At 29.4% G+C, this 27,246-nt stretch overlaps 1 protein-coding gene across 2 annotated transcripts in view; it reads right to left on the reverse strand.

Moving 5' to 3' along the window:
* Positions 1-10,308: 10,308 nt before the first annotated feature.
* The window catches only part of LOC100163581 (octopamine receptor beta-2R), a 186,324-nt gene continuing 169,386 nt past the window's right edge, over positions 10,309-27,246 (reverse strand). For both annotated transcript variants that reach the window (XM_029490635.1, XM_001944792.5), the window contains 2 exons: positions 23,813-24,177; positions 10,309-11,078 (listed from right to left, as the gene is read on the reverse strand). In XM_029490635.1, the coding sequence (XP_029346495.1) occupies positions 10,757-11,078; positions 23,813-24,177 (687 nt within the window). In that variant the 3' untranslated portion in view covers positions 10,309-10,756. The remainder of the gene's footprint in view (positions 11,079-23,812; positions 24,178-27,246) is intronic.

A 27,246-nucleotide genomic window follows, 5' to 3' on the forward strand; every position in this document is an offset into this window, starting at 1 on the left:
GAACAATTAATAATTTATTGTTACATTTTTTTCTACCTTATCTCTATAGTAAAAAGAATACAATTTACCACTCCAGTGGTTGAATTCAAAATGTAGGATATATAATTTTCAGAAATTAGTAATAATAATAACTACAATATGTAATTATATTATATTATTTGTATAGCCAAAAAATTGTCATGTTTTTAAATTAAATTATAAAAAAATAATTTCTCCCGGAGAAGGTCGGGCAGCTAGTTATATAATAAATATATAATTATATTATATCCAAACTTTTAGTTTTTTCTGTTTTTCCTTATGGCGTGTTCGATGTCAGCTCGTCTGCAGGCTAGTTTTAATTATCTTATATCCCACATTGCTGCAAGAATGATCTTGAAAAAAATAACAATTTTCCATATTCTCCAATATGACAAGAATGTGCATAGGTATAGTGTATACATTAATAGTTGTCAGGTTAGACTAATTAATAAATAATATGACATAACTTTAAATGTATGACCAGAATTCAACTGGGGAAAAAATCAACAAATATAAAATACGGTGCTAAATAGGTTGGTGTACCTATCTCAGTGTTAGTATAGATCTCAGTTCACGGGCAAATCGGCGCCGATGTACCCCGCTTTGTGAACTATAATTAGACTGAGATGGGCAATCCGCCTGTGGCAGATTGGATATGTACTCGGTACAATTCTGAACGCGGTTCAAATTACTCTCGAAACTTTCTTGATATCTTTAAAAACAATCTCGAAAACTTTTGTCAAAATTGGTTGAGTAGTTTTTGAGTATACGAGCTACAGACATACACTCATTTATATAATAATATGACGTTTGTAAATAGATTATATAAAAGCCTCTTTTATTCCTGTAACGAATGACGACCATATAATATATTATAAATAAAATATCATTTGATTTTCGCGAACTAAAATGAAATTCCTTTGTGTGCTACCCTATACAGCATCCTACATGAGTTGAAAAATGAAGTCCCAAGTCTCAAGTAATTTGTCTTCAAAGTTTGGTGCTAATTGGTTTGATAGTTTCTAAGTCTATAAACCTCTTCAAAACGTACATTCATTTTTATATTTATATGGATTATGTTGTAATCCAACTATGCTCAATCCATAGTTGATTAGGCCGAGTTATAATAATACAACTTTATAGTAACAAAAAAACGAGTGCGCTAAAATTATATGAAATTTTATTCGATTTCCAATCACGATATGTTTGTGTTTTGTTGGCGGCTGACGAATAGTACATATGTGTGTGTGTGTGTGTGCGTATATTATTTGTAATGTTTCATGTGCACAATAAACACAACTAATTAGTCTGCGCTCAGGTTTACACCAAATAATATATGTATATTACACAATGTGTGAGTTTGTAGTTGTTTGTGTATTCAATAAAATCCTTTACACAACGGGACGTTTGACAATACGATTTTGCCGAGTAAATATTTGATTTTAATTATTATACATGCAGTTCGATTGACAATAAACAAAAAATCATAGACAGTATTCATAATGTAAAGCCCAGATAAAGCTCTTCTATAAAAAAAAAACAAACCAAATGATTTGTCCATCTTTTTTATCACAACATTTTTTTTAAAGTTTCATCGCATTTATCTCGTCTATAATACTTTCCATACCTATTCCTAGAGATTCGCCGCCAGCAATTTACAAGATGAACCTCCAAAGACAATTATATAATATGTCACAAACACCGCTCTTTTGGTGGTGTTTTAATATTTTTGTGTTTGTCATATTTTGCATCATTGTTGTTTCGAAGTTTTAATATTATAATATAATATATATTATACATACTTAAGTATAAGTAGGTACTGTAATATATTTTTAATCATATACGTATATAAAAAAAAGCCCGTATACGTTTTTAATAAATAAATATAAAACGAATGGAGGACCTTGGATGATTAGCCCGTTTAAAAAATCTCACTATCCAACTTAATATATGTTGTTTTTATTAATATTAAAATATTAGTATGTATTATAGCGTTGAATGGATTTTTAAGTGATTATGGTTTTTTTTTAAATACAAAGTAAAAACATTATTTTAATTTATTTTAAGTGTGTATAAAATAATTGTATAAGATATAAAGTACCTAACATTGTTTCAGTTATATAACTGTTAAAAGTTAACTTTTCAGTTTGTTGTGTATATAAAAGTATCAAAATAATATAAATAAATATAATTATTTACTTTTTATTTTAATACGTAGTTTGTTTTATGTTCACGATGTAGATCTATTGCTATTCAAAGTTTTAAATTAACTATATTTATGAAAAATCAGTATAGTCAGTATAAATAAGTTTGACAGTTAACAAACAATTATTTGGCCATAAAAAACATGATTGGCAGCAAGTGATATTTACAAATCAATTAAATGTCTTATTTTGAAAATGTAATATGAAATTATTATACATTTCATAAAATGTTTAGAAGGGATAACTTACTAATAAATTAATATATTTTATATGAATGAGAATCATCGTGTTATAATTTTGTGGAAACCATTAGTATTTACAACCTATATCCTAGCCTATCTCAAATGTTCTATCGTGTTGAGTGAAATAAAAAATATAGTTAATCTGTATGTACATTTATGCACGCATGTATAATACTATAAACGTGTTATTTAATATATTCATTTTATTGCACGGAATGAGAAAAATTGCCATCGATAAAATAACGAACATTTATGATTTATTGTATTTACCTGCATTACAATAAAAAACTGTTGGCTTTGCGCCCTCCAACCAGTTTTTTTTTACCTTTGTACTTGGTTAATATTCTGTTAAAAACGGGATGATAGCTTGTAATTTTTTTTTGTATTGTTACGCATTGCAAATTGAAAATAAAATCAATCCAAACTTTGGAATCCAAAGTGTATCAAATATGTGTTAAATGTCAAAACGATGTGTTTGTGTATTGTGTGGAGAACTGCATGAACAATTTGGGGGACTAGTTTTATGAATAATAATAGGTCTCTGGCGTCTCTTACACCCACAAAATAATATAAGCACATGGCGTTATGAAACCAATTTATTTAACCCACATCTTGCACAAAATCCAAAATGTTCTTTTATTTGTTCAGACATATTTTTCTATAGAATATAGTATAATGTGTACGGGATCAAATTTAAAATATTATACAATATAATATACGAAAGTATATGCGAGTGTTATGGATAACAATTTATATTTAAAAACATAAATAAATCTTTTTATATAGGTTTTTGAAAATTCACTTGGAACACATCATTTGAGATTACTGCCACGAACCTATATAATAGCTCGTTATTCACAAAGGAATAACAATATATTTAAATTCGATCATTTGAATATCAAAGAGCGTCGATGTGCGTATACATTATTATTATCAATTTTAAAAAACGTAGTTTGGGAGTCACACAACAAATTGTATCAGTGTAATACAAATGACCTGTATATTCACGAATAGCATTTCCGATAAATATTCGTTCATTTTCTAATATCCAACGAATAAAAAGTTACAGTTTTTATTGTCTTATTGAGATTGCACCTGATGTGTATTATACTATTATGAGCATTTTAAAGCCTACATAAAACACATTAACTATCATATAGTAGTATGGTCGTTGTGACTATTATGGTTATCGTGACTTGTGTGATAGTTTATGGATAAAAAAACCAGGATATTAAACCATAATTATATTATTTTTGCTTGTCGCTTACTCACTTGAGGCGCCAGTCTACCGTATATGTTTTTTTATTTTTATTTATGATAATTATACAAAAATAGAAAAGTATAGACGAAATAGTATAGTAATATCATCATGATGTAAGTTTTTTATTTTCATGGTTTACGATGACATTTTACATTTCAAAATAATGTCAACATTAACATGTCTAAATCAAAATGAATAAGCAATAAATATTCCCAATGTAGTGTATTATTGCTGTTGTTCGTTACACATGTGTTATATGCACCGTTCGGGCCCGATGTTAGTCTTCTAGCCTGATTAAATGAAATGCTTCTTATTGTTGCCCAAATTACATGTGTAATAATGTGAATATGTATCAATGTAATTTTATTTTTTAATTGCTTAGCAGTAATTATTATTATCATGTTTTTTTTTATTTAGGTACATCAAACATTACCATTCGTTTTACTTGACATAGTGAAAGCAATTCTAAAAATATTAGTGGTAAAAGTAGAAAACAAAAAAGGGATCAATTAAAGGAAACCAAAGTGTCGTTATACATCAGTAGGTATGTGTAAAAACGTTCTCTAAATCACCAATATATGCCTAGATACGTATTGACATTTTTTAAATTAAAATATAGATGTCTGATGAAAAAAAAAAATAGGTCCTTGCGTTGACAAGCCGCATCCTTTATCACTATATGTTAATATATAGTATCATTACCGACGTAGGACTAGTGTTGTTCAGTGTTCACGAATATAAAATCAATTGAAAAATAGAAGGGCTTATTAAGAACGGGACCAAAGTTATTATGGTACTTTACTAAACTGCCAGATGGCAGAAGGGAAAATCGATTTTACAGTCGGGAAGTGAATTAACTCTTTATCAGAGCATATGCTACCGCCATGCTGTCATACACATCGATAGAGAAATTAGACGTCCAAAATTGGACCGTTATTGTTTCTTAGCGCATATTATATTTTAACATATAATATCAGTAGTTCTTAACTATATCCCTGAATTTGAATCCCTCTCCACCACACAATTTTCATTTTCATTTTCATTAATATTGTAATTTAATTTAGTTACATTGCGACAAATTAACACTGCAATCTAGACACGCAGATATATGACTTGAGTCAATTGGAATCACAAATAGAACATCCATTAGCATTAAATTATGATTGTCAACGTACACCACTTAAACTTTTTGGCCAAAACACTCGGTATGTCATTTGTCTATTTGATCTTAAATAAATTTCATATTTATATCACCTTAAATGAGATATAAATATAAAGATATGGTCGAGTCCACGAGAGAAGGATAATATGAGTAATGCGTATCCATTTTTCTGCTCGCATAAATGTATTAAATTAGTTAAATTTTAATTACAACCATTAATATAACCAGTCATTTAATAGTTATTGAATTGTTTCAAAAAATTATATTTGGGGTAGTTGAAAGAAAAAGAGAGAAGAGCATGTTTATGTACATTTTTGAATCACAACAATTAGATAAGTTAGCACGATCAAATATATTTTAATATCGATATATTATCATACTGTATGACAATTTATGTCTCTAAAATGTACTGATGCATGTTTAACCTACTGTTTTTTTTTATTATTATTATTGAAAACTAATTTATAAATTATAAAACATTTGGTGTGATTTACTAATTTAATGGTTGTTTATTAATTATTATATCATTTTGTTTTTAGATTGTTAATTGTTCTTGAAAATCGATGAAACGAAATGAATAATACACAATAAGTATATATTATTATATATATATACACATATAAATAATTTGCGCACACGCGCTAGTGCGTGTGCGTGTGTGTGTGTGTAGTGTGTGCAATGTGCATAAACAATATTTAAGAAAAGTTTTTTCTCTCAAAAGAAAATATGAAAAACTGTCTTTTTGATGACAAAAAGTTGTTAAATCATTTCTTTTTAAATCTTGTGGAATATTCTTTCAGGGATTTACAAAAAAAAAAAAATATGTAACACAAGTGCACGAGACTACAGGGAAAAAAATCAATAAGTTCAATACGTAGTTATTTAATCATTATATTATATTATACAATAGTTCAAAATTTCAAGCAAGACTTAACACATAAAAAATCTGTTAGAATCACTCTAGTTCATTTTTGTCATAAGTGGGCTATAATTAATAATAAATATAGTAGTTAAAGTATACACATAATACATTATAATATATTATACTTATTATGATTTTTTTTTTTAAAGATATAATATATAGACTTTTGATATAATTTTGTACATGTATGTAACTATAAAGAATTAATAATCAATGCTACTTTTACAATTTTGTTTAGGACTTTCAGGTACAAAATGTGTCTGCATCTAATATTAAATATATTATATATAATAATTATTACTATATCGTAGTACATAAACAATATACATAATATATATAGTATAATAATAGTATTACATGATCGTTTCGCTAGTAATTATTATTAATATAATGGTATTAACAAAACAATACATATGTTTTCAAAATAAACATTAACATTGTGTACATTTTAATATTAGTATTATAACGTATTGCATACCTATTTGTATTTTATAATATTATGTTACAAGAAGGAACAGTAATTTCACTAGGTGTATAAACGATCACCGAAAACGATTAATATATGAATGTAAAATTCGTTTAAAAGCGTCGTCCATGCATAATAATTAATTTTGCCGAATGAAATACATTAGAATATATTAATTTCGATAAAAACTTAAGCTTTTGGGTTTTTTTTTGTAGGGGAAGCATACCCAAGGCGTTAACCCAAGGTCGGCTGCGGCGTATATAGATTAAATTATAATAGACAATTTATCGTGTATGGAATATAATATTTTGGTCCAAGTTTGCGTATAGAGCGTAATATAGAAACGATAATAATGATCGCTATAATTTACCAGCAACATTGTTGTAGTGTTGAAAACACGACGGGTAAAAAAAAGTAAAAATGTTTGACTGTTTTGGATTTGTGAGTTCGGGTAAAGCGTTAAAAGTTTATATATATTACAATAACGCCATAATAATAGGTACCAGCTATATTGCCATAATGGTGTTAACGTGTACCTTGCATATTATATGGTTTCTATATTGTAAATTGTGTTATATTTTCTCTGTGCAGAAAAACGAATCGATTTCATTGAAGTGGTTACAAAATATTATATAAATTTTTTTTTATTTTTTGTTGTTTTTCTTTTAGCTTTACAGCGAGTGTCTCGAAGAAAAGACAGGTCAGATATAAACGAATCAGTGCCAGACAGTATCTATACTTTTACTCGGAAAAACGGGCTCAGCTCAAAATATTTCATATTTCATATTTACCATTTTTTTTCTCATTTGCGGATCACGACAAAATTATTGATGTACCTGCAGTAAAGATTTCTTCGTAATTCGTGTCCGCTAAGTGATTTATTTTTTTCTTAATATTGCTACTTGTAATGCTATGTAGGTATTTATACACAATTGTTAAATTATTAAAAAAAAAAATTGATTATCAAAAACAAATGCAATTATTTACAATAGTTACAGTTTATAGAACGAATCCAATAGTAAAAAAAAAAAAACAATAATCAATATAATAAAAATTATTACAATATCTAATATTTTCGACCAGCGGTCCTTTCACGTATTTACATTATAATAATAAATAATAATACATCATTATTTTTCCTCCTTTTTGGAAGTAGTATTTATCACCTACAGATTGTAAATTATTAATTTTTAATTTAACTCCTTTTTCGTGAAAATTTCAACTTACATTTTCTCTTATAATACGCTCGAAAGAAATTGTTGATCAAATTTTCACTACTTGCTACTGTATACTAACATAAATATTTTAAACCCTAAAAATAAAAATCAATAAAAACAAATTAATCATTTAATTATATTATAAAATTGTACTGCCGAGACCCCGCATTCTACTCATACTCTTTTGTTGTAATTTTTTTATAAATATTATTATTATAATTTTTGTACACATTAATTTCCCCCAAAAAACTGTAAATTTACCACCCAAAACAATATACACCGTGGAAACGATACTGAATTAAAATTAATTAAATTAGGCATTGGTGTGCAGTGGACAACATGAATGAAGCAATACAGTTCTAATCGTCGAGTTAACTGTTAACATATAATATAGTACAATACACGTCTGCAGTTAGAACAATAATAATTGGTATGTTGTACGCATATTACAATAGGAACACTTGTGTATATAATTACGGTGTACTCATATAAAGTGTAGTTCATCAGTTAGGTAATCATGGCGTTTTGTGAAAACTACGTATCACAGCGATTTTATTAATAAATGTCATTACAAATCGTTATTACGAAATTGATAGGTATAATAATTACGGTCTAACCATAACTCTAGCCTCCGAGAGACCTTGTCAGACAAATGTTCCTGGATTTACACGTCATCCGATACGATGTGTTGGTATCTTAACTGGTTTTTCATATTTTCATAAACTTTTTGTGGTCAGTACCAATTATGCATTGTTCATAAACGTGTCAATACAGTAACGAAATTTATTTACTATTATTTTTTTTAATTTTCATTTGACGAGACTCGAAAAACTTTGGGATGTGAACAATTAAACTGAAATACAATAATCCTTACCATACCACTCACTCATAGGTAACCACGGTTTAAAGAGACGTAACATCATAACGTCCACGTATGCGCCAGATACAAATTGGGTGTACTAGCATCCAAAGTATTGGTGAAACTATATTTTAATAATAGTTACCAATCTCGAAAGAAAAAAAAAGCAGTAAAAAGTTGGCGATCATTTACATTATTACTAATTAGTTTTAAATATTGTACACCTTACTGTTATATTATTTTACAATAATTATAATAATTATTTTTTTTTTTTATCACTAAAGCTATTTGGTAACAAAGACGAAAAAGAAATTGTACAGTCTTGTTGGTTATTGTTCTTAACCGGGTTCAATAGAATATTATGGATTCAATGTTAACATATTATTAATATTGAATTGATAAAATTCCAGGAGGAAAGTAAAATTACTTTTGAAAACACATTGCTTTAGTACATTATTCGTTATTTTCTACGGCTTGCCACACTATGGAATTTATTTTGATTAGAAATTAGAATTGTCATACATTTTTTTCGTTGAAAACTCTGTGTCCCGCTGTATCCATTCGATGATATTGGTATTATAGGTATTTATAATATGAGTGTAAAACCTTGCAATCACTGTTGTTTTCGTCGCATAGGAAATTATATTTTTATTTTATATATTGTTATCTTTGAGATAAAAGCGAATATCAATAATAATAGTTCATAACACTAAACTCTGTAGGTCGTATTGAAATCGACGAGGACGCTATTTTTCAAATTATTATTATTTTCTAATTCAATTAAAATGTAGAAAAATGTAGAAAACCAGAAATGTTGTACTTTATATTATTATTATTATTATTATTATTATTAGGTAGGTAGTTAATGCGCCACGCGATCGACACGTGATTTGTAGTCGTTGTCGCAAATGCACGTCTATTATTTATTTATAATATTATGTTATCATAATCAACTCGGCAGCTGCAAGGCGCTTGCCGGCGTCTATATTAATATTATAATCGTAATAAAATGCAGAACGCCTAATCTGAAAACGATCGCGATAATTAGGATTTTCGTCCGGGTCAAAAGAGCACTCGCATCGTCTCATGAATAATATTATTGTTATATCGTTACGCGTTATATTGTGATAATAATAATACGATACCGTTCAAGTGGTTGTAGCAAACCCACGCGGTGGTCGAATTATTGACAGAGGCGCAGTAATGACAGATCGTCACCAAACCACCTGCCGGTTCGATGGAACACGAGCACACGGCACTGTGATAATGATAACACGACGACCGTTGGGTAAGCGTTTCTCAACAACTACAGTTTATAATCGGATTGTAGTAATTATTATGATTATAGCACTTTGTCGTGAGGTAATTGCAATGGCGGATGAGGAGGATAAAGAGTAGCTTGTTTATATAATCGTACTCGAATCATGACGTCTGCACCAATATTATCATCGTCGTACGAGTGCCGATGACGCGCACATTTTGGTCCGTGCGTGTCCCACTCGAGTCATATTATTGTATCATATTATACACACGAAGATTATTAATTTATCACGCGTAAATCGGGCGTAATATTACGTCTCGGAATATGCAAGGAATTTAATTTTAAGAACAAATACTGCCGATAGTCATAAAAAAATTTAAAATACTTAAATGTTTTAGATACTAGAAAAAACAAAAATAAATTCCTCGTATTTTCTGAAAAGTTGCCAAGTCGACGACAGATAAAATCACACGGCATAATATATTATTACTGTGGTTGATACTATCGTCAAGTCAAATAAGTAAATATACTATCTATCCAAGCCCGGATTAACACATGTTGAGGCCCAGGGGCCAAAGTATTAAATAAGGCCCTACGAAAAAAAAAAAATAATGTACCTATACATTATTTAATATTAGGTACCTGTTATAATAAATATATATAGATATTAGGTACATAGCAATACATAATGAATAATGTATCATTTTATTAATAAATTATAATTTACAAGCTTTTTTAATCGCTAAATAATCATCGTTTTTTTTTTTTTAGGAGATTTATGCAAGGTTATAAACCTATAACGAAAACAGTAATGGACAAATCTGAGGCCCCTAAATAAATTCTAACTATGAGGACCGGTGGCCATGCCCCCCCCCCCCTTAATCCGGGCTTGCATCTATCATATAATTATTACAACAATAATATTAGGTATTATCGTAGTACGATAACGTCGCGGTGGGTGCGATAAGACTAATAATAATCGTGGCGGCTGATTTTCGATTTCTTCTTTTTCGTTTCCCTCGGGGATGGCGGGTTTCTCTCCAGTGGCGATTGGCGCGGGGGCGTCGGTGCAGGTTGTGGCGGCGGCGAGGGATGTGCGGAAAAAGCTCTAGATTCAGGGCCGGGGTCTTGGCGGTGGGGTGGATCATAAGCTGCTGCCGAATTGGCTGGACCTGCGCCTGTCGCAGTGGTTCAGGTACGTTTCGGAGTACACGCTGCGCGTGCGATCATCGTACCGTAGCGACGGTCTCCGTGCGTCCAGCGCCTCTAAGTCTGACGGCGGGCTCCGGCAAAGGTTGCAGAATGCGCACTGCAGCGTGTTCTTGAAGGCTTCCCGGAAGTCCCGGTTGAAGTACGCGTAGATAAGCGGGTTCAGCGTCGAGTTGAAGTAACCGATCCAGAAGAGCACGGCCACCACTGACGATGAAATGTTGCACGCTTCACCGCACAGCGTCGTGATGACGTACCTGCGAACACATAAATTGAAAAAAGCAATTATAAAAAACGTAACGTATGCAGCAACTATGCATATCGCGAAATACGCATTCAATATGACAACTATTAGGTAGGTATTATTGTTCATTCGTTTTGAGACGAAATTTTTCGTTTTTTTTTTTTTTTTTGTTTTTCGGTCAAATACCAATGATATATTATTATTGTTTAGACTGCACAACTACCTCTTTGGGTACTGTGAGATTATTTCATTATTTCGAGTCAATGATACTCGTCGAGCACACTTAACTGTTTTGTATTGGTTTACAATATATTATCTATCACCACTTACGTAACTCAATCCTACACAAATAAGACAAATATTTTCCTATTGAAACTTGTTATAGGTAATTGTTTTCTACAGTAGTCACTTGCTCTATATTGTCAATGTTTTCATATGTATAATATAAAGCTGTCGAAAAAAAACAATTTTTGATTATAAAATCTATGCTTTTTAATTTCAATTGAAAAATGTGGGAAAACTAATATCTTAATATTAGTTACATACAGAAGTCTGTAAAATGTTCGTGATAGAAATCACGATATCAACAGACAAATTTTATCAAGCCGTAAGCGGTCGGGGTGTATTATAACAATAAGACATTTCATCCTTTACAGACGTTTGGTACTTTGTTATATAACAGGGCAAAAAGCAAAAAATAGAGTCATCACCAGAAAAAGATTTCAGTCTTACCGAGATCTGTTAAATCGACCGTTTACATTTTCCATTCGCACAAAATAAACTTTTATAGGTAGGTACTCCAAAATCACATTATCCCTCGCCGACACTTGAAATTTCAAGAGCGTCGTTAGGTGTCTAAATAAAGAAGCGGAACGCAACGGTAAATATTTATTATTATTGTTGTGCTCAACACAATGTACATGGATGTGTACAAGCAGGTAACATTTACGACCGTACAGCGCATAGATGCGATTCGTTTTAAAAAATAAATTAGAATAGGCACCTTCAACGTAGCCATTCTACACAACTTATATGAAACCGGCCAGCAATGTGTTGAGCTTAACCTATTTTTATGCTCAAATAAAAAAGAAACCCAATTATATATAAAAATAATATATATAAATTGTTCTGACCGATTAATTTTGTCTAATATGACATATAGTATTATATTATTATAGCTTAGCTTAGTTTTAACAACATTTAAATTAATTAATTGACGAGAGTTATTATTCACATAAATTCTTATACGATAACATCCAAGCAAATAATCATCTATAAATTGTTTCAATTAGGTATGATTCCACATCGATAATAGTTTAAAAAAACACTCATTCAAAAATCCATTTCACTTCATATAAATATTGATTTATTATATTAATATATATTGACTACTATTTTATGCGACACGACAGTGTCATGAAACAAAACAAGCGTATTTATTACAATATGTCCTAGTTGGAAATACGAATTTCAAATTTTAAACAGAACTATAAAGTAAATGAATTCAATAATCGTCGAGTCACCGAGATTCACAGACATTTTGAAAAAAATAATATCACAAAGTTTTAAGTATATCATATAGTCTGTTATTGACAGAGCATAATATTTTAAGAGGTTGACATTTTGATCGGCAGATTTTAGTTTATAAGTTATGATATAATTGTACGTGACTTTCTATGAGCACGATGTGCAGGCGGTGCAACCAGCTTAAGAAAAAAACGACATTGTAACCTGACTAATTACGACGAGGCGTTGTTAAAATTTCCTCGGAAATCTTTGGAACGTTCAATAATTAGTCTTGAACGTAGCTATATATATAAAAAAAACAAAAACAATAGCTATCTTTATGATTAAACCTATCTCCGGTGTCTAATATGAAAAGAAAAATTTAAGACAGCTGCAGCTAGTCTATAATAATAATAATATAGTTTAACCTTATAGTCGTCATTTTAGTTTTGAAATTATTTCGAGCAAGTGCCTGGCGCAAAGTGTTACACAGAACAACAACATTAAGTTCATTCATCCACCCCTGCAAAATAATAATATAATGTACCTACTTAATTCGTACTAGATGGGCGGCAGCGTGCTACAATAATGTTGTTAATTTTCATTGTTACGGTTATTGTATGACACGAGTCCGCGCGAGCGCAGAAAGTTGACGAGCGAATACGTTTGAGTTAATTTCAACTAAATCAACGATCCCACCGCCAGAGTATACACTTATATAGTTTTATACAGTACAAGTTGAACCACGTAAATGACTTTAACTAACATGAGTGTCTACACTGAGCACACGATCAAACGCCCTGAGTTGTATGAGTAATATAATTATATAATACAATAATATATGAAGAGTACACCTCCAGTGGTGGCGATATAAATGGAGATCGACATTCCCTGGCTGTTTGGTTTATATATGATACCTTATACAACACGACGAGTACACGACATCAACAATATTGCAAAAGTAATATATTGTTTAAATTTTATCAACGAGGAGGAAAATCAAAAATTCAAAGTGGCCAACGCTAAACGTCCGTCTAGCGAAAGAAAAACCCTTTTATTAAGGTCACCGTAATTTTTTATATTAATTTTGTTTAACGTCGCAGTGGTCTTAAAGCCACAGTTAAATTGAAACTCGCCCACGGGTATTAACAAATGGGTTTTTTCGAAAGTCTTATACAATCAGACTAATCCACATCACACGGGTGGGCGGTAGGTACGCATTGATAGTTATTTGATATTATTTATGTATTATTAGCTTTTATCAATCGTTGTCGGTCTGTATCAATAATATACTTAACACGAATGCGTTTTCAACAATTTGTTTTTACTTCCTGGAAATTATTAGGTAATTATAATAGCTATCGTATTTTATGATTAAATGCGTTTGATATTAGTATGATACGATATTATAATTTAAATGTGAAGCGAAGCGACCAATATCAGAGAAATCACCCACATGTTTCCTATTGATGCTAGCCAACGATTTATTATCGAATTACTTTAATCGCGTCCCGCCAACCATGCAATATATAATTATTATAATCGCAATTAAATACCACACATGTGCACGCTGGGAGGGACCCTATTCCAAAACGTCGAAATCATATTATTTATTTTCGGAACAGAATACTATACGGTTTGAACTCAAATCCGGCACACCAGCAGTATAGCGATGATCACGATTAAATGTAATACACGTCCATCACGTTTAAGTACGATTTAAATATTATCTGTGCTGTGTATAATATGTAAAATCCTTACAAGTTTAAAACAGTCAGATACTTATAGTGATAACTGATAAGCGACACAATACTGTAAATAATTATGAAATGATAATAACACAATAATATTATTATAAAATCTATAATATCATCACGGCTCTTAATAATACAATCATCATCATCAGATTATAATGATGACGACGACCGCATGCCTAATGATGACAATATTTTAAGGCAAACGGTCACGTATTAATAATATGATAAGCCGTGCAAAGGTTCGTACGATCGCAAGCGTACTGCACGAGGGGCGTGTGGGTCGTCGCCAACAATTAAAACGGGAAAGCCGATTATTTCTTAGCGTGTGTGTCGGAGCATTTTTTTTTGTCCCTTACCTATATCGATCTCTCGATCCTCTCGCCGCCGATCCCGCCTACGTAATTGAAATGGACGCGGGCCAACGAGCGCGCATGTTATAATATTACATAGCCTCACCCACCCTCCACCGAGCCCGCACGGCCAGTCGCGGTCCACGCGCTTTAAGCACATCAACCGCTCAGATAAAATAATAATAATTTCACTATGTTATTAATATCGCGATGGCATTATAATGTTCACGATATTATGATTGTATTTATACGCATTCGCGGACACGTACAACACGCGTGGTAGGCGCATACGAAGCCGTTCGACCTGGTATGCGGTCGGAAAACGATGACCGTGTAATAATCAGGGTTGGCAAAAACTAGGGTTTTTCAAATAAAACCCCAAAAAAACCAAAAACCCGATGGGTTTTAATGTAAAAATAATAATGGGTGGTTTTATCGGAGTTTTCCAGAAAAAACCCATCTAAAAACCCAGTGGGTTTTATTGTAAAAAATTAATGGGCGGTTTTATCAGGGTTTTTTCTGAAAAAACCCATCCGAAAAAAATAAAAATCGGAATTTTTTATTAAAAATAGAATAGAATTTTATTAAAAATAAAAGATTTCTATTGACCATTAGTGTGTAATTTTTTCTATTTTATTCTTTAAATTGTACCTACCTAATTAAAAAAATAATTATTAAGTTTTTTCAAATCAATTTAATATTTTAATTAGAAAAATAAATAATAAATATAAGGTAATTTTTTCTGAAAATTAACACAAGTTAAAAAAAAAAATAAGAGTGGACTTCTATTTTATCCAGAAAAGTAACCTGGGTTTTTATGGATTTTTCAAAAAAAAAATTAGTGGGTTTAACCCAGAAAAGCAGCCCGGGTTTTTTCGGGGTGGGCTTTTTCGTGCCAACCCTGATAATAATTTTATAATAGTCGTCGCTAAAAGTGTACGATGGCACCGCAGACGAGGAGATCGTGATATAAAAGAATAACCCTTGTACCTACATCACAATATTATTATTACAATCGTCGTGTTATTGATTATTATTTTAACGACTACGGTAAATTATTGAAAGTATGAACGACGCAAAATGGACGCACGAGGTTCGCCAATAGAAAATCGTTCAGAAATGTCATAATATTGTTTGTGTCCGTCGGGCGTGTTTATATTAGATATAGTAAACCGCGGCACAATACGGTAATAATTAATATATTATATTATTTCATTTGTTAGATGGACGATGCTAAACAATGGAGTATCTATCTCGGTATGGCGTCAACATAAATAATACGGATAAAGAAAATGGCCGCTATTTGCAGCAGTGGTTTCTATATTATATAGGCTAAGATAAGAGAAAAATTGCGGGTCAGCTATTATCGAATTGAAAGCAGCGAGAACTCTCGACCCTCCCAAGTTTTTCATTTTGATTCAATGTTCAACTTTTGACACGATTTTCGAGAATTCATAAAATATGACTTCTTTTTACGAAAGTGGAGTAGGTGTTATACGCTTTATTGTGTTTAAAAATTTACGTTGGACTTAAAATATTCAATACGAAATACTATTGTTCGAGTTTTTCTCATCAGACAATTATTTAATTAAACCCTAGCTTAAGACGTCTACGCTATGAAGAATCATCAAACTATAAATACGTCGGTATTTTCTATAATACACATCTTAGAGACAGAAATCTATAACTTAACATCAGAGGAAAGTACTCCTAACGGCTAATTTTACTATAACATCATCCAACGGCAACGTAAATTATGACGACTTAATCACTTGTTATACTTCTTTTTTTTTTCATTTTGTCTATGTGAATATATTTGCGTTTTATTTAACAATTTATGATTTTATATCTAGTAGTAAAAGTTTATAAAGTAAAATTCATTCAGTAGAATCTTATTTGACAGTTCTATAAACAAAAATATAGTTAAATATCATCTCACGATATTAATTACGTTTTCTAAAAAAAAACCGAATGTCAAATAAATTTAAAACCTACGATTTTATTCATCTTGTTCTTCTTTACAATGTTCTTTTTTTGTAATTGGCACTTATTTTTTTTCACTTTTTAATTTAAAGTTTGAATTATGCACTGGCTATATTTTTTGGGCCCTGTTCTAAAATATTTCTATTTCAGGATTATTATAGAATTAACTTTTTTTTTATCTAATTAGATTGTATTGCATGTAATTAACTTAAACGATTTTGTTTAGACTAAGCTAAGTACACTATAATTTACAATAATAATATTCAATATATCCTGTGTATTTAGTTTTCAATCACATTATTAGATGTACGGTGTAATTATTAACAACAAAATAATTTACATGTTTATAAAATTAAAAATTAAACGTTAATAAAAAAAATAATTGACACTGTATTTTCGATAATTTTTAATATTAGGTACATTTTGAAGGTTTTTTATTCAGAAACAAAAATATTATCTTATTTTAAAATTGAAAATAAACTATAGAAGTTGAAAGTTTCAAATATCGAAAAATAGTACAAAAAGAACACCCATATTTTTAAAATTATTTAATATTCAGTAAATGTCAATATTAAAATTTGGTGAACATTTCAAATCTCTAGATACAGTTATTAATTTTGAAATTATATCAAAAACAAAATACATTTTTTCGAAACTGGTTTTGCGTAAACAGTTGTTTTCCTTTTGTCCAGAAACCACCCTCAAAGATAAATATTAAACTATTAAAGCAATTATTCTACTATAAAACGCATAAACAGACAAAAAACAATCATTGTAAAACATTTACTTCGATCAGAATTAAAAAAAAATTTAAATAAACTATAATTAACAAGATAAATCAAATTTAAATATGATGGAAACAATTATATTATTTATACATTTTGTTTCAGCTTAAAAATTGGCAACGGTTCACTTCTAAGTTCTAATGCGTTGGTGGGCCCATATGTGTCCGCGTGACACGGATCAGACGTCACTGCAGTAACCGATGCGCAAACTTATACTTAAACTTATCGTAAAATCTGACGGTCATTTGAAATTGACGTTCAATATCGAATCAATTGTTGAGTAACTATTCATATTATGCTAAATTAACTGTTATATATTTAGTAAATAAAATAATTAGAATAATAAATAATAATTTATATAGGTGGTGCACAATAATATGAGTGATAGTTATGACTTATTACTGTTCAGAAAAGTGGAAAAAAGAGATAAATATCTAAAAAAAAAAAAAACTGAAAGAAAGCTAAAAAAAAATGTTTACACAACTTATGATATTATACCTAATTATTTTGTAAAATCGTATTTTTAGTGTATTTTGAAACTTAAAAATTTCTATTTAATCTAAAGTAACATACATAGTTCTATATTTAAATACTAGCTGGCTGATTAATTCCACAAAAAATAAATAAAAAAATAAAACGTGAAAGTATAATATTATTCAAAGCTGGGTTTTATTTGTATAGGATTACAGTTCCAAAAACCAAATGTTTTCACAAAATACTTACCTACTTATTATGATTAATAATATATACTACATTAATAAGAATTTACGCATTCAATAAATCAGTGTTTTCCCAGCGACCATTTATATAATATTATGTTTATAATGGACTTTGTAACAAAAAAAAAAGATTTTTACTGATTAGTTTAATATTATTAATATTAAATGGCAGACATAATAAATCTTTTATATTAATTATTTCTTACGGTTCTAAGAGAATCATTAATTAATTTAATATTGTGCTAATGATAGTTAAATTAAAAGTACATTAAATTGTTCTTAATTATTAAAAATATACGATTTTATTTCCATTATTTGTGATTAGTACAATAATTCTATGTTAGGATAATATTTTAACTTTATAGCTGTATTGCAGATCAAGTATCATTTATCTAAACTTACTAATAAAATAAATTAAAAATCTTAAAGAAAGCATATTTAATTTTAAAAAAAAATGTCAAAAATGACCTATTTACTAAACTAACATTTGAACAATTAGGTAAACAAATTCAAATCATATTAATTAATGAAGAACACTAAGATTAAGAATTAAATATAATGAAAAGCCTGATAGAAAAACAACTAAATTTTGGTTTCCTATTGCTGCATTAAAAATAATAGTAACCATTGGGAGCTTTAAATAATTATGTTTACCTGTTGATTGAGTCTTGAGATCCCTGGGTAAATTTAAATATTTTAAAAATAACGTTTGAGAATTTCCCAAACTGTTGTATAATAATGAGAGAAAAAGGTCTCGCTTTTGTTACATTTGACAGACCAATTCAAGCGAAACCCTTGACATTTCTTTTGTATAACAACTGTTTTGGATGTTCCAATAACAATAATAATAAAAAACACTAATAATAATAAGGAGAAGAATAATTAAAATCATTTAGAGGACATGTTGTAAATGTTTCTAGCGTAATGTCGTGTATTCACATTAAAACAAACAATTAATACATTCTTATTACCTATTGTTAGTTTTATTTTTGTTATTATAAACTACGATCATGGTGATTTTTAAAAACACATGTCCAGAAAAAAAATGTATTTTCTTCTCATTTTGGTATAATATCATTGCGAAATGTCAACATAATTAAATAAATAATTAAAAAAAAAAAATGAATACAAAATATGTAAATATTATACTAGTCTATAAATAATAAATAATATAATACTCATTTATGTGATAGGTAATCTGTAACTAATTAAACGTTAAAGTCAATGGCAATAATATTGATTATAATATAATATTAATACAGTTATAATATATTGATAAACTTAGTATGGTCGCTTAGCCATAATAAGATAATGCCGTAATTTATTATGATGGGTTTCTCCTGACATTTAAAAATGTATGATGCATTTGTGATTGGTTGGATGATTATTATAGAGGTTATTTTAATTTTGTTAAAAATGGAATTTTAGAAAATCCCCCAATGCCGTATGTACAAATTGGTTTAAACAGGTATTTATAGACATTACATTTTTCGGAGTGTTAGTTTAGATTTTGAGTGGAGAATTTACTTGAGCTAGCGCAATTTGTAATTTGATTTAATTTATCTTCTGCTTTTTATATATAAAACTATAAGGTATGGTCAAGTTAGTTTTTCGTCAAAATGTACTCTAAGATATTTTGTTATTTCTGAAACGGATATAATTAAAATTGTATTAAATGTTTTTTATTTCTTTTCTTCAAGGGAGGTCATTTTTGAATTTGAACTTGATTTATTTTAATTAGGTTTTGCTTTTCACTTTCGGTAATACGGTTCTAGATCGTTTCATTGTATTTTAAGATAAAAGGGAGCCATTGGATTTCGTGGATGGAGAGATTGGTTTTGTCGTTGGCATAGTTAGAAACTGTTATGTTGGGACCATGAATTTAGATATACAGGATAAGAAACGATGTGCCTAATCAGTAAATTTTTTTAAGCAAGCACTTTCTCACATTGCGGTAAGATAACTAGCGCTTAAATAGGATTATTCTGTGGTACTGTGAGATAAGAATCTATACGGATCTGTATAACGTTGGAGATTCGGGTGATTTGTTCGGTTCGGGATTACTATTTGGACTGAATATTTTAATCGAAGTGAAAGATAAATAGTTAATACATATGAGACACGTTGTATGGTATCACATAATAATACTTTGTTTTATTTTATTTTAATTAAAGTGTTTCTCGTTAGATTCTATGTGACCTAGCACCCAGGTTTTACATTATATTATCGAAGACACACAGTTTTTTTTGGAGGAACGTTGCGATGTTCAATTTTTGCTGCTTTTATTGGTTATGTGACTTTTAAATGGAGAAATGGAAATCTACATCATCTGATAATCCTATATATTGTCCATGTTACTATAGGGTTTTAAAACGTCAGTTAAATTATTTTAGATAAGTTCAGATTTTTCTGTTGTGTCTACTGTCTAAGAGCTTTTGGGATTTAAGCGGGGAGCAAAGGCTTATCTTTAAGCATTTTTTTGTGTTTTATAACTTAATCCGTCACATGAGGCGAGAGATGAAATTTAGTTAGGGTATGATTTGCTTCTATATTTTGATAGAAATCTTTTTAGGTGGTCAGAAAGTGTGTTCAGACTTTTTTTCTGACGGTTATCTAGTAATTGTCCTTAACTATCTAGTAAGACTTTTTTGTTGATTAAATCGCGTATCAGAATAGGACGATTATGGGATAATGTACCTAGTTTAAGGTTAGCCGAGGAAGATGATAAACCATGCAGCAATTAATTAAATGTAAATCTAGTTTAAAATTATTCAAAAACAAAATGCAAGTAACATGGCATTTCTAAAAAAGCATCAAAGTGCATATTGAATTATTATATAAACACATTATTTATTTTAAGTGAACATATAATTCACTTGTACATAAAAAATAAATAAAACAAACTCGGGTGCTTTAATTAATAGTTTCAAAGGTAAATTTCGGATTATTGAGTGGGCATGATAAAATAAACGAAATAAGTATTAAACAAACACAAAATATAGCTAGGTTAGTTCCTCACTATAAAATAGACGATTTTATAGATTATATAATTAATTACAAAAATTATAAAAATATAGATATGAAATTAAACTATTAATTCTATAATGTTAACTTTTATTATAAAATTAATCTGGACTCTCCAAGTTTCTCCAATTTATAAATTACTATCTAAACTTGAATTTTAATAGTACACGAGTAGCCAGTGATATATTATGTAAATATAGAATACGAGTAAATATTATTTTTATACGATATAGGCTTAAATACAAATTATAGAACAACATATAAATGTTGAGCATCATGTTTTAAATATACATTGATTTAAAAAATATTTTAAAATAAGTATCGTTATTATGTTTTATGTCCCTCATAGTAAATGTATTTTGGTAAAGTTTTCTTATTTCTGTGGTACAACAGTATTAATTGCATTTTAGGACCACAACTATAACTTAAATTTAAAATAAAATATATTTTCGACCATTATTCGGTTTTTTAAATCATTAATGTACAATATATTTTTACTAGAACCTTAATGTTTACAATAAATTACTTTATATCTACTGTAATATTATAATAACCCGTCAAAAATACAATATTTTAAACTAATAGTAAAAACAAAAATGTAAATAACTACTTCCCGTTAGATCTATGTTGAACAAGATGTGAGAAACATTAGAAAACTTATATTTTATCATAAAAGAATAAGGTAACAAATTTAATATGAACGGTGTTATACTACACAGGTGTGGAATATGAGATAATATTATGATATTCATTTATATTTAGTTCACTTTTTTTCTTAAATATTTGGCTGTTTATTATCAGAACAAATGGATAAAAAAAAAAACAAAGAAAATAAATGTATATTTTAAAGTGTGTATTTTATAGATAATAAACATTTTTCACGGAGATTGCATCTTCGTAAAAATACCGGATAAATGAAAAAAAAATTCGTTTCAGAATATTCATAATTTAATTTTAGTTATAAACAAACAAAAAATGTACACTCAAGAAATGGACTAACCTTTGAACAGAAAATGTATTTGCATATAAACAGAAATAATTACGTTTAATCAAAATATTAATTAATGAATAAAAAAATCAAGTAGGTACCTATCTAGCTTTCGTTTTTGTTGTTATATTCAATAAAAGAAAACCATTCCATCTGAGTTCACAGCGTGGTTAATTTTTAATTGAGTTTAGTTTATATATTTCATCCTTTCATTCGGACGAAATTCTTTCAAATAAATGAAGACAAATGAAGAAATACTTTTTCTCGTCAATTAAAAATTGTCATTTAATCGAGGAGTGTGATGGAACGAGAGGAAAATGTATATTCTCGGAAAATAATTATGCAATAAATCATTAATATAAATATAAACATTTTTTAGAGAATGACAATGTCTGTGAAAAATTTTTACGCTCATTTGAAATACGAAATTACCAGTATGACCCACAATTGAATACAAATTTTGTATAGCTGACTACTACCAATGCTTGATGTTCAAAATCGAATTTTTCCGATAAAATGACTGATATAAATGCCACTTTTGTATTATATTTTAATCTCGTTGGTATAATAATATCATGATATTATATTGTTGCCAATTTCCATTAATTGCTTTTATAGTAGTTATAATAGTTTTGAAACATACTTGGGAAAAAAAAGGTCAATATAGTAGACATTTTAGGAAGAGATAAAGTAATATTGTAGTTAAATATTGTTATCGAGACGACTTAGTGAACAACGACAAACTGTTATATTGAGAATTTGAGCTGACATTATAATTTCGATACATGAATTATGTAACCAGCGGTGTAAACAATACTAATTTTATTGTTAAAAGATTAAAAGTTTCAGAAATGTGATTTTTAGTGATAATAAAGCATGTAATCTTTCAAGGAGATTATATTTCCAGAGGATACGTTTCAGCGTGACTTAAAATGTATAAATCAGTGACATAAAACCCCATGAATGAAAACTGTAAGATAACAAAATTGGAAAACTAATCAGTATATTATAGTAGCTACGCGATATATTCTAATCCAAAGTCGTAAAGCTGGCTAAAATGATACAATCATAACGAAAAATTTACTTTCAGAATGAGTAATGCAATTCTAAATTTTATCTATAATACTCTCTTATAATATAATTTCATCATATCTTTAAGAACGATCGTAGTCAGGATATTTTGTACCATTGTTATCATTATTACATGTTAAAACATTGAATTTATCAAAAGCAAACAAAAGTACAAATATTACGCCGGTAGACAATTACCATAAAATATACATACCGACAAATGCTTAAAAAAAAAAACCGAGTGGTGGCTGTGTCTTATCAGAAATTGTCTGGCAAAAATGTAATATATTGTGTAAGTGGTGATATCAACAAAGACAAGGTGGGTATATAAAAGTAATGTGGTTAAATCGTTTAAAAAGAATTATTCTAAAATTTAGTGTAATAATTATTTAAAGTGTTGATTTGGTACGATAATTATAATTGTTGAATGGCGCGTCTCATCTAAAATCGGACCTCCATCACGACAAAAACGACATCCGTAGTTGGACAACAATATTATGATATACCTAATATAATAAGATAAGTACCTATAACGTATGCAAAACGGCGTCGGAAAACACTCACCACAGGAAGAAGGGCAGCCAGCAGACGATAAAAGTGCCCATGATGATGCCCAGCGTCCGGGCCGCCTTGTGCTCCCGTTTCATCTTGATGATGTTCCTGTTGTCCCGGGAAGGGGTCGAGTGGTGATCGTTGGGCGCCAGTGTGGTCCTGGACGACGACCCGTTGGCGGCGCCGTTCGACGACCGCAGCTGGTTCTCGGCCAGCTCCCGGTTGTAGTTGATCTGCTGGCCGCAACTGATCCTCGCGTGGATCTGCTTCTCTTGCCGGTTCGCCTCTTTGAATATCGCGTGGTACGTGAACAGCATGATCGTGCAGGGTATCCAAAACGATATGGATGACGACACGATCACGTACACTTTGTTCACCTGAAAAACGAAACACCGACGACGGTTTTTACTACGAATTTTCTTCGGCGAAAATCGATTATTGTTGGGGAATACGCGGCGTTATGGAGGAAAAAACGACGGCCGTGCTTGCTGCTGCAGTGCGTGCGCGTCTTCGATAAACGAACATTTGTCCAGAGACGTCGTTTCGAATAGAAAAGTTAATACCAGCGAGTCGTTAGCTTAAAATATTCCAAACGATCTGCAGGAACAGGACCAGACTAGAAAATGTTTCAAATGCATTTCGCGAGTCTGTGACGATATTGTTTTTGCTATATATTTCTTTACTGGTTTTTTTTTTACCGTCTTCTAATAAGTAAGAAAGAAAATTGCCTCAGAGTCACGAAATACCACTGATCAGTGTGCAACTGAAATGGTCTACTCGAAAATAATGAGTTCTTCGTACGAAAACATCAGTAAATAACAATTGGGTACTGCTGCAACACTTCTACCGGAATTCAAATATTTAGGTACTAGTATTTTATGAACCCGAAATGGTCGTTTTTCTTATATACCCTTTAGCGCAGTTCAATTATTTTACATTTTGTGTAAGACATAAATAATACGATATGTCTTAGAAATGGTACAGCAATCGCAGATGAAATATAAACATTTCGTAATATTATTGTTGTGTGACACGAGTACAATAAGTCTGGGTATGACAAAAGAACCAATCGCAGATTCAATGTGGGTAAACGTGATGATGATCGATCGACACACGAATAGGTAACAGTGGTTTTTTTTTAGCATTTTAATTCATAATCAAACTTATTGAAATGATTTTTTTGTACTGCAGTCACTGCAGCCTGTAATAAAAACAATATTCGTAAAAACGTAAAAGGTACTTATGCAATGATGAAACAAATTCCGTATTCTGAAGAAACTAAAAAATGATGAGGAATGTAGTTATTTTACAATATCTCTATAGTCTATATATTATTTTATATTTTTCGAATAATAATGTTCAAAAAAGTTCATGGCATTTTTATTTACCGATTGGAAATCTAGTGTGGGTGGTACCTTGAATAATGTATACATCGATATTCTCAGTTATTATCCAAACAGTAAATTAATTACCTCCTATAAAGTAATTATTGTAGTTATAAGTTTGTAAAAGTCTACAATTATAAGTAAATTATTAATGAATAAATATATGGTTAACTATATGAACTAATCATTATCATTAGTATTATTTACTAGTGACGAACAATTAAATTATTATAATATTTTCAATGCAATGTGAAATATCAAATATGACATGGTACATTGTGTTATTGTATTGAATTCGATATTAATAAAATATATAATAATATACAGTGTGATTCACCAAACTTGTCCACATCTTTTATTTCTTTAATAATGGAGTTATTCAAAGGTCGATATTTTAATTATTAAAAATACTAAAAATTACTTTGTTGAGATATACACTCATGTTTGAATTGAAAACCCTTCTATTCTACTGTAAATTTTTTAGTGGACAATTTTTCAGAAAAATAGTTCAAACTAGTAGTTTTTGAGTTATTTAACTTTATGTTGGTACCTATTAAGAATATTAAATTTGGAAGATATGATGGCTATGGTGATTTGAAAATAATTGTAATTACCTATTTCAAATCTATTAGTGTTTTTAAATAGTTATAAAAAAGAGCAAATAAAATAAATGCTAAAATTCTTTCATTAGGTAAATAATATGTCAATATTTTATATTTTTATAAAATATTTTTTAATTACTATTTATATACTTTTTATAACCGAGAAACCACACGTTCGCATTTCTAACTAGCAATTATTTACTTAATACATTTAAGTAAAAAGGGAGTTCTCATTTGAAAAAAAGAAGTTCGTTACACAGCAAATGCCTTAGTAGTTAAAAAAAATCTCAAGAATTTGAAAACATGTTCAGTTTATTTCAAAATTTTAAAATTATAATTTGAATAAATACATTATTAACATAAACAATTGTGGTGAGCATACTTGGTGAATCACCCTGAATATATATTATATTACAGAAACTTAAAAATGAATAGAAATACATATATTGTTATGAGATGTAAAATATAAATCAATTTGTACCTCAAGTTGTGTTAAAATATAATATTCTTCAAACTCTCTCGACAAACTTTGGCATCAGCTACAACCCAATTAAATCACTTTATTTGAAACAAATGAATTGTTTCTGAGACACTTAAATTAAAATAAATTCATTTTTCTTCTGAAATATATAAAGCGAAACAAACTAAATATTAATACGTTAAAAGAAATATTTTTTTTTTCCCCGACCAATCGCTAAAAAAAGTCAGTGTACAACTATATCATAATATTATAATCAGCAAATAATTTATTACTTTATTATAATGGTAAAATATATTATACGAAATAAAATGCGAACGTACCAGTATCTGATGATGCATAGTAGAAAAATTTTTAATTTTTCGGTTTCACTTAAGCAATTAATATATATATTTTCATTTTTTACGTAAAACCACGTAATTAAAATACACAATAGAACAAAACAAACTGAAATTGCATGGAATTCAAAACGTCACAAAGCTATTTCACGAGACATTGTTTCCTATGCATTTATTTTAGCACAGTTCTATAGTGACACGAGTCTTTTGTCTGTTTTGTTTTCAGTTTTACTAATAACACTGTCTACGCGTAGATATCAGTATTGAACAGTGTGGTGTGTTTATTTTGTTCTCCGCAATATACGGAACTTTGAATTTATCAAATATATTATTATATAAGCACAATCCCCGCGTTATACATTGACATCGAAGGGGTTGACATGCGTGCCATTAATTTATTTAAGCTCCCTCTAATTTCGAAGAGTTTCAAAGAATGTCATCCATTGTTTGTGTATTGATTATCGAATCAGATTGTTCTAATCTCAAAACCGTGTTACAAGTATTAAGAAGTATTAACAATAATTAATTGCAATAAAAAACGACGCATGAAGTATTTATAATTAATCTAGTTTGTTTTTATTTGTTATAATCATTGAAACTATTAACGTGACATAAATAAGGATTAGTTATTACTTATTCGTAT

Source organism: Acyrthosiphon pisum, chromosome A2 (genome assembly GCF_005508785.2).
Source record: "Acyrthosiphon pisum isolate AL4f chromosome A2, pea_aphid_22Mar2018_4r6ur, whole genome shotgun sequence".
In the NCBI taxonomy this organism is placed as follows: domain Eukaryota; kingdom Metazoa; phylum Arthropoda; class Insecta; order Hemiptera; family Aphididae; genus Acyrthosiphon; species Acyrthosiphon pisum.